Source organism: Orycteropus afer, unplaced genomic scaffold (genome assembly GCF_000298275.1).
Source record: "Orycteropus afer afer isolate SDZICR_OR568_19922 unplaced genomic scaffold, OryAfe1.0 scaffold00015, whole genome shotgun sequence".
Lineage (NCBI taxonomy): Eukaryota > Metazoa > Chordata > Mammalia > Tubulidentata > Orycteropodidae > Orycteropus > Orycteropus afer.
The window spans coordinates 6,803,011-6,813,053 of NW_006921602.1; the positions used below are offsets into that span (position 1 = coordinate 6,803,011).

Consider the following 10,043-nt stretch of genomic DNA (forward strand, 5'->3'; position numbering starts at 1 on the left):
AAGATTAGGCAATCTGCCTCCATAGAGATATCGCCTAGGAAACCCAAGGAGGGGTCACTATGAGTCGGATCAACTCGAAGGCCGTGAGTTGTTTTTTTTTTTCTGTTGTAATTCTTAATGTATAGATCAGCATTGTACATTGGTATGATTTACATAAAAATTGACATGTATTAGGAGTATGTGTCATCTTCTTTTTCTGATTCTTATTGTTATTGAGAGTTGCTGTCAAGTCATCTCTGACTCGTGGTGACCTTGTTTTTAGCAGAACAAAATATTGCCCAGTTCTTCACCATCTTCATGAGTGCTGGTATGTTTGAGCTCCTTGTTGCAGCTATTGTGTCTAACTCATTGAGGGTTTCCCTCCTGTTGAAAAGAAAGAAAGAAAGAAAAAGAAACATGGAAGAAAGTCCTGGAAATCTACTTCCAAAAGATCATAGCTATTGAAAACCCTCGTCTGACGTATTTGGGGTAGCCATAGGTCAGAATTAACTCTGCAGCAACTGGAGTCAGTAATCTGTTGTGAAACCAATTAGAAATCTGTATCTTATTCTCATTCTATGGATGACATGACACCGTTTCCCCACTACTTTCCTCTCAGGTATTACTGGTCACTTTTTGAAAAATAACGAAGAAAAGTCAGTGGAGTTGATTCTGACTCCTGACAACTTGCTGTGTGCAGAGTAGAACTGTGTTCCCCAGGGTTTCCAAGGCTGTGACTCTTCAGAAGCAGATCACCAGGGCTTTTTTTTGAGGTACCTCTTGGTGGGTTCAAACCACCAGCTTTTCAGTTAGTAGTCAGGACCTTAACCATTTGTACCACCCAAGGACTCCTTCCCTTGTACAGAAGTGTGTAGGAGACTAAAAGTGCCTTGAAGGATGGATCAAGAAATAAACAGAAGTCAGGATAAGTTCCTGTAGGGTCTTGTGAGATAAGGGGTCAGGTGGGAGGGGCCCCTTCCCTATGTCCTGCCAGGAGCCAGGGAGCCCAGCACCCACAGAGCCACATCTAACCTTCCTCAGGGAGGCGGTTTCCACGGCAAACACCCTACCTTGTCAAAACTGCTTAGAGGGCAGCCACCAGGAAAGGAGTCTCACAGGGCTGTGACTGAAAGGCCTGCCACAGACTCTCCCCTCAGCAGCAGGCCTGTCCCTGAGCCTCCTCAGGAAGAATGCTGGAGCCCACAGCTGGTGACTCACAGCACCCAGCCCATGGAAAGGGCCTGATGCGCAGCATGACCTTTGGGGTTTGCCATGCCATCTGGTAGAAGATATAGGGTATCCAGCCCCTGGGAGGAATAATAGCCCTGAGGCTGCAGATGGCTATATAAGGCTGAAGCTGTGGGGGGTGTGGGTGGAGGTGGCTGCCAGACCCCAGGAACAATTTGGCTGATCTCTGTGGTGATGCAAACTTTTTCCCTGCACTTCGGCACTTATCCCCTCATAGTGAGGCTGAATCATGTTCTCAAAACCTCAAGCCCCACAGGCACACGTAATCCCGAAGCCCAAGAATAGAGAGGAAGGCTAACTCAGGCCCTCCCTCCATGCAAAGGAATATTTAGGGCAACAGAGAAAACCGGCCCAGGAGAACTCCAGCCTCAGCTCTACCACAATCTACTTGTGAGACGGGATCAGCTCCCCTTTTGGGGTCTCAGTTTCCACATCTGTGATACGGGCACAGTCCATCCTGCACTGCTGCCTCATGAAGTGCCAAGAACCCCAGAGAAATGAAGTCCTGGAGAATGGAGGTGGGACGTAGGAAGCTGAGTAGCCTTTGTTCTTTGAAAGAACAAATCCCAGTTGTGAAGCAAATGTGAGGGCACAGTGACTTGGTGGGTTTACTACCAGGTCCTCTCATCTTGGTCACTGCCAGGACATCTGATTTCCAGGAAACTACCAGTCTTTGTGCACGAGTTCCCTAAATACAGCCCTTTTTATTTCTTAGTGCTTTTAAACATCTATGACTTTCCACAACAACCGTGGGTGGCAGGTGGTGCAGAAATTGCTAACCCATTTCATGACGAAGAAAACCCTGGCCCAGAAAATTAAATGACTTCTCAAGGCCACACAGCAAACCGAAGACAGAACCAAGATGAAAACACAGCTCCTGGGTTCTTAACCTAAGAATCTTGCCCTTTGGTGGGGCCCCTCCAAACAGACAATTCGGGCCTCAGAGTTCTACTGTGTAAAATGAGAAGAGTTACGGGGTTTCTATCTTGTCAGGCTTCTGGGGTATGTTCTAGAAGACCCCCTGGGACCGCTTTTCTAGAATACAGCCAATATTCCTCTAATCTAGAATGTGTTGTGGCTGGTTCTCCCAGAGGCACCCTTTCAGGTGTTCCTATAGAGCACTCCTTCCAGAAAGCACCCACCACCTGGCAGTGTGCCCTGGAGAGCACATCCGTCAGCAGGGTTCATTCATACATCAGGCTGACCTTGAAAACCTAGGCAGCCAGAAAAGCAGGCTTGGAGGCCGTGCTTTGCTGATTGACTTCTCTTTTTTTTTCCTTAGGTGGAAAGGACAGAGAGTTCTTGACCACACAATTACTCGCAGAATTAAGTAGCCAAAAAATCACCGTCGTCTAGACAAACAGATTTTATGGGTCCAATTAATTCCTGTTGGTCAAAAATAGGCACACTTAATAAGGGGATATATTTAGAATCTGTCATTATCTGGCTGCCCAGGGGAGAAACCTCAGCTCGGATTTCATAGACTCTTAATTTCAAACAGAACTCTATTAACTCCCACTTTAGACCTAGCTTTCTCTCCTGACAGCATTGAGGGGGTGGAGGTGGGAGAGGGTGTTATTCGACCACAAGAAGCCACTTAAATCCTGTGTAGCCTGAACCTCAAGTCCTTTTGTTCCTCTCAACCGTCTTAAGTCAGAAAATGAATGGTTGCTGCTTCTTTGGACCATGCAGCCAAGGAGTTGGAAGCTGCTGGAAGAGCAGGGTTCAAAGGGTTCCAGAGAAGTCTTCTGGCTCCCAAATATCTCACTTGTCCCTATGCCCCAAATTCCACTACATCTATTCTTTATCCCTCAGGGTCTGGAAGCTTCTTGAGCTGTTGTAAGAGCAGCTCTCCTGGGAAGGGTTACTGTGCTTGAGTCACTACTAGCCAATAAGTCATTATTAGCTATTAAGGCCTGAGCAGAGGAGGTCTGACTAAGAGCTGAACTGGCATCCAAAACCTAGAAGGCTCTAGACATGCCAGCGGCACGCAGCACTGACCAAGAGGGTGGGTAGACACTGAAAGGAAACATTGCCAGCATCAGAAATAGAGATTAGCTTCAGGTCAGCCCTGAGGTTCCTATTGCCCCCTTGGGTCACTCTGAGCCACCCTGTTGGTGCTGCCCCACAAGTAGGCAGGAGATGAGTAGGGCTTTGGGCAAACTCCCAGAATGAGGTGGAATTTTCCCTGCCCTCAAAGGGAGGTGAGTCTGCAGCTAATGCCCCCAGGGTCATAGGGATTTTCATCCAGGGCACTGCTGGGGCTTAGTTTAGGAAGAAGTGACTGCTCAGTTTTCCCTAAAAATATATGTGCCTGCAAGCAAGGTGTATTAGTTTACTAGTGCTGCTGTAACAAACTACCACAACCTGGACAGCTCACAACAGAAATGTATTCTCTCACATTTCTGGAGTCCAGAAGTCCAAAATCAAGATTTCAGTCAGGCCACATTCTGAAGGCTCTAGGGAAGGAACCTTAGACCTACTTGCTTCTTCAGCTTTCAGTGACTCCAAGTGTCCCTTGGCTTGTGGCTACATACCTCCAGTCTTTGCCTCTGACTTCACATGGCCATTTCCTCTTCAGTCTGTCTTCTCTTCTCTGTGTGCCTCTTATAAGGACACTTGTCATTGGATTTTGTCATTGCATAATCCAGGTGATCTCCTTATCTCGGGATCCTTAATTTAATTACATCTGCAAAGACTTTTTTCCAAATTAGGTCATGTTCACAAATTCCAGGGATGAGCACGTGGACATATCTTTTGTGGGGCCACAAACCCACTGCACAAGGCATCGACACAAGACAGATGCCCTGGCTAGGTGGTTGCCCCAGCTAGTCTTAAACCCCACTGGTTGTCTTGCCCACCATGAGCAAAGACTTAGTAGCTCTGGAGGTAACCATGATCACTGAGGAGCATGCTCCATTCCTAGCAAATGGCAAGGGGAGTCACCAACTGAGATACTGTCATGTGAGTTTAGGAATAGTGAGGAATAGACAAGATATGAGGCCCCTACAGGGTGAGAGATGGCCAAGACTCTACGCCTTCAAAAATACTGCTTCTCTGCCTGAATGACCACCATTACCACCTTCCACCATTTATTCTCTTGACAAACTCATACTCATCCACCAAGACCCACCTCCAGCATCCTCCATGGTACCTGTTCTGACTAGCCCAGATTGAGGGCTTCCTCTCCTCTGCTAGGGACTGCCTCTATTCCATGTGCTGATGACCCCTGTGGTCTTTACCTCTATATCTCCAGACCCTGGAATGGGCCACAGTCCCCATGACTTTTCCCTGAAGGTCCAGCATCCTTCCCCAGGGAGACAAAGATCCAAGCCTGAGAGTATGGCCAGTCTTACAGGATTCCCTCCAGCCCTCCCAACCCTAACTTCCCCTCAACACTGCCTTCAAGTTCCACACTATCTCCCCCAGCATCTTCATTTGTCTTCTCTTTCTCCCCAGGTTGGTCGTGGGCGCCCCATTGGAAACCAACGGCCACCAGAAGACAGGAGATATTTACAAGTGTCCGGTGATCCATGGGAACTGTACCAAGCTCAACCTGGGTAACTCAGGCAGAGATGCTGGCCTCTTCACAACTAGGCCAGCCTTGTCTAGGGTAGTATCGGCTCTAGTCCACCTCTGTGCTGATTGGCTCCCCACAGCTGTCCCTTGAGATGACCCAGCTGGTATTGCTACTCCCTTTGTACAGATGAGGAAACCAAGACCAGAGAGAGGAAGCAGCTTTCCAACAGTCACAGCTTATCAGGGACCTAGTCAAGATTCAAACCCCAGCCTCCAGAGCTCCAGGCTCTCACTGTTTCTGTCTCATCCACGGTCCCTCAACTAGAGTTTTTCTCTCCCAGCAGAAGAAAAACATTCCATGTCTTCTTTCTCATTTTGAAACAGTAACAACAATAGCTAACTTTCATATATCTTATTTAATGTTACCATATGCCACGCACTGTTTTACACACTTAGATGTTTTGACTCATCCACTCCCAACAACAGCCATATAATATTTACCCACTTAATAGATGGGGAAATGAAGGTATGTGGAGGTGAGGTGACCTGCTCGTGGTCACCCAGCTAATAAGAAGCCAGGCTAGATTCCAATCCAGGCAGTCTGTGTCCACACTGCCTTCTAAAATGAAAGATTTTTTTTTTTTTTTTTTTTTTTTCTCATTGAGGAGCTTTCTGGAATATTCTGGAGCAGTAACTAAGGAAGATGCTGTGAGTAGGCTCAAGGTCTTCCACTGTAAAATGAACTTGTGTGTGCATTAGCACATCCACTAAAGCACTCACAGCGGTATACTGAAGCACTTCCATTTGTCTTCATGGTTGAACAGTAGCTGGGCCACTCTCTGCTTTCAGAAGTAAGCAGAGTCCCATTTGGGCTGAGAAGCTAAGATTCTAGACCTTGTCCTGGAGGACTGGCCTTCCCTAGGAGCGGGACCCTCAGCCTCCTCCTCTTAGAAGAGGGAGCACTGTCCTGGTGCAGCTGGGCAGGCACCTCCCTGGGGAGGTGGAGGAAGGCTGAGGGCAGCAGGGGCCCAGTGCAGGGAGATGGCAAAGCTTCAAGAGATAAGCAGATACATGAAAAGGCCTGCATCAAAGAGAAAGTCCAAAGAATTCAGATCCCCAGGGCAGCCAGCTGTACCGTCACGTGGTGCTTAACACTCCTGCAGTCCACATCTGCGTCAGCACCACAGGTGGAAAGTTCAAACCCAGCGCAGCAGGGTCCACAACTTCCATGAGGAAAGAGTCTAAGGGAGGCAGGGAGCCTGAAGCAGTGGCTTCCCAGTCATCACCCCTGAGAGCACAGGCTTCCAAAAAAAGGTCACACCGAAGTTCTCCTTCTAACTGTACAATTACTTTGCTGTGCATCCATGAGGAATTTGCATCCTCTCTCAAAGCCTCAATTTTCTCATATATAAAGTCAGGAGGTGGACTCAATGACCCTGGTATCCATTTCAGGCCTAATATGTCTACCAACCTTTAATGAGCACCTGTTATACACCAACGGATAACAATAGTCTGATCCCATTGTACATGGGGTTGCCACTGAGTCATGGGCCAACTCAACAACAGCAACATATGTGCCAAGCGCTGTGCTAGTTGCTGGGGATACAGCAGGAAACAAGAAGCCTAACACACTGCTGGGAAGGGATAATAAGTGAATAGACAAACTAGAAAGCAGGATAATTTCAGGTCGGGATGAATGCTGTGCAATAAACCTGGATGCTGTGGCGAGAGAGAAGGTGGTAGAGGAGGTGGAGAGAGGGACCTACCTTACCAAGATGGTCAAGGAAGGGTGCTCTGAGCAGATAACATTTGAGCAAAAACCTGATGATGAAAAGGAATCAGGGGGAGGGGAGCATTCTAGGCAGAGGGGAAGCAAGTGCAAAGGCCCTAAGGTAGGAATGAGTTTGCTCTGTTGGAGGACAGAAAGAGACTGTCAATGGGGCAGAGGGAGTGAGGGGGTGGTGGGAGAGGTGAGCACTGTACTCTGGCCTGGGAAGAAGCTCCTGGTCCAGGTGGGTGTGTGGGCACCTGAACCAATTACTTAGTTTCCTCTATTGCCGTGATTTCCAGTGTGGACTTTAGTTCCCTCAGAAAGGAGGAGGAACCCCAATGGCACAAAGATTAAGTGCTCAGCTGCTAACAGAAAGGTTGGTGGTTCAAATCCACCAGCCACTTCATGGGAGAAAAGGTATTTGTAAAGGGACAAGGTTGTAGTCACTTCTTGGCCACAGCCAGCTACCCAGAGGGAGTGAGTAGTTGGACCTGTGGGCTCAGGACCATGGTCACAAAGGATATCAGTCTCAATTAGCATAACATACTACACAAAAACATTGTTCCTCATCCTATTTTGGCGAGTTGCGACTGCAATCTTGAAAACTTAAAAGGAACCATCTAGGTACAGTGATGGGTCTGTCCTCATCCAGAGCAAAGAAGAATGAAGAAAACAAAAGACTAATGAAAACAAGTTGTCCAAGGGACTGGTACACCATGTGATCCTCAACCTATATGACTATGAGACCAGAAAAACTAGATAGTGCCCAGCTACCACTGTCAACCACTCGGAGGGGGACTCTATGTAGGAGATCCTGGATAGAGTGGGAGAACAATGGGAACAAAACTCAAAATCATTTAAAAAAAAAAAGGGACCAGGTTTGCTGCTCTAATAGAGCCTGGTAGAGAACTCCTGAGACCATGGCCCCAGCTGCCCTTCAGGTCTAGAATTGAACCCACTCTTGTGGCTTCCAGCCAAACAAAAGACAGGCATATGAGCTGAACATTTACATTAGGTAGATACACTCCTTGGAGAGATCAATCCTGGGAGAATAGAAGGACTGTGTATGCACAGGGAGACAGCTTGGGGGGCAGGAGTGCATGGGAGAGAAGGACACAGGGAAGAAGTAACTATGGGGAGAAAGTGGGAGGGGAGCTGTTGCATTGTGGGAGATTACAGTCAATGTCATGAGACAAAGTGTATGTGAACTGCTGTATGGAAAATGAATTTGCTCTGTAAACTTTCACCCAAATCCCAATAAAATTAAAAAAAAAAAAAATAAAAAGATTATAGCCTAAGAAACCCTATGGACAGTTCTACTTTTTCCTGTAGGGTCACTAAGAGTTGGAATTGACTCAGTGGCTCACAACAACAGTTATTGGTATGGTTGCCAATGTGTACTACATTTCCCTTGGAAGGGAGGAGCGCCAGTTATCAATGAGAGACATGAAGCCATCAGACCCTGGAAAACATTCCTGAGCTGGAGTATGTAGAGAGAAAAGTGAGACAGTGAAGAGCAAAGCAAGCCAGGACAGAGGAAAATTACTCATCAGGAAGCACTTCATTTGAAGAGTATATTTTTCCCTCCCACTAAGGAGAAAATTCACAGCAGTCGACCATTTGTCAGTTTATCCCCAGAATGAAAAACGGAAGGCTGGGAAACCTGAGTCCTGGGTTTTCCTCCAGCCTTTCCTGACTCTGAGTTTCATCAGGCCAGGAATGTTCTTTCCTCTACTCTCTCCCCAGAGAAAGCTAAGTGAATGTTAGTCATTTGTACCTCAGTATGAAAGAGTCCAAAGAGTTCTGGTGGTGCAGTTGTTAAAGCAGACAGCTGCTAACCATAAGGTCGGCAGTTTGAACCCACCAGCTGCTCCACGGAAGAAAGACGACAGTTTGCTTCCATAAAGATGTATAGCCTTGGAAACCCTATGGGCCAGTTCTATTCTGTCCTACAGGGTCTCTGTGAGTCAGAATCGAATCGATGGCAGTGGGTAGGGATGAAAGAGTCCACACTGGCATCTCTCTTCCCAACACCTGGATGAAGTCATGGCTTTAATGAGGAGGTGATTTGATGGTAGAGGGCAGGCCCTGTATGAGGGGCTTGTGTCCCAGGACCTTCACACAGATCCACTGAGGGCAGACCAAACTGAGGGAGATTGGTGACTATCCCAAATCCATGAAGCCAATATGTCACGGAAGCAGGATTTGAACCTGAGGCTTTCTTCTCCAAAGCCAGGGTTTTTCCTGCCTCACCCTCTGCCTTCTGGCCAGTACATTTTCACTAAGGACTTCAGTCCCCTGGGGAGAGGGGAGAAAGAGTAGGGGCAGGATGGTGGCAGGATGTGCCCCTTAAAAAAATGGAGGGCAGATTCTTCAAGCCAGCAAGGGGTAGCGATTGCCCAGTTGGTGTTCATAGCTTCCTCTCCTAATTTCTCACTACCATCCCCACTGCCACCACAGCCCCTGCCATCAGATGGGACAAACTCAAGACAATGTCAGAAGGCCTGGGTTCAAGTCCACACTCTAGAATTTACTAGCAATTGACCTGACAGAAATCAATTCTGCACCCTTTCTACACCTCAATCTTCGCATCTGTAAAATGGAAATTGCAACACCTAGGCTTCTCAAGATGGGTTGGGGAGTATGGGAGGCCATGTGTAGACAGTTCAGAATGAGAAAGCACCATAGAAACACCAGGGTTGTGTTTGGACAGATAAAATAAAACAATCTCAGTCACCCTTAGCACAGCCAAGAGGGGCTGGATTTCAAAAGGAGCTTTACTGAAAACTGAGGGAAAACAAAGGGAAAAAATAACAAGTATGGGTGGCTTCCCCCACCGCCACCAAACAGTCATGAGTCTGAAATTCTGCCTCTGCCTGGACCAGAGCTAATGCCTGGACCTGCTGATCTGTACCCCCTCGGAAGCCACTCTTCTAATCACAGACACAGACAAATGCAAACAATTCTTGGCTGAAGATCCTAAGCCCTTTAGAAATTACCATGCCCCCACCCTCTCCCCCCCAGACACACTTCCCTAAGCAGGGAAGGCAGTTAGATGTTTTCTCACAGCAGGGTGGGATTGGCACACTCTAGGCTTTGATGCAATAGCAAAACTCATGGCCGATAACTGAAATGTCAGTGGTTCAAACAACAGTAGCGGGCTCCGTGGGAGAAAAGACCCAGCAATCGCTCCCCAAAAGATGACTGCTTAGGAAACTTTATGGGGCAGTTCTACCCTGTCCCATGGGGTCTCTGTGAGTCAGAATCAACTCAACAGCCCCTAACAAACAAAAAAAGAGCATGGCCATCAAGTCAATTCTAACTCATGATGACCCTGTAGGACAGAGTAGAACTGCCCCATAGGGTTTCCAAGGCTGTGAATCTTTACGGAAGCAGACTGCCTCATCTTTCTCCCTTGGTGCAGCTGGTGGATTCAAACTGCTAACCTTTTGATTAGCAGCCAAGCACTTAATCACTGACTGCCTCCATCAGGGCTCCTAACAATAACAATGTTGTTGTTATTTGC

The 10,043-nt window shown here is 47.5% G+C and overlaps 1 protein-coding gene across 1 annotated transcript in view; it reads left to right on the top strand.

Moving 5' to 3' along the window:
- The window catches only part of ITGA11 (integrin subunit alpha 11), a 153,222-nt gene that overhangs the window by 42,930 nt on the left and 100,249 nt on the right, over positions 1 to 10,043 (top strand). The window contains exon 3 of the mRNA XM_042783262.1: positions 4,687 to 4,787. Within this exon, the coding sequence (XP_042639196.1) occupies positions 4,687 to 4,787 (101 nt within the window). The remainder of the gene's footprint in view (positions 1 to 4,686; positions 4,788 to 10,043) is intronic.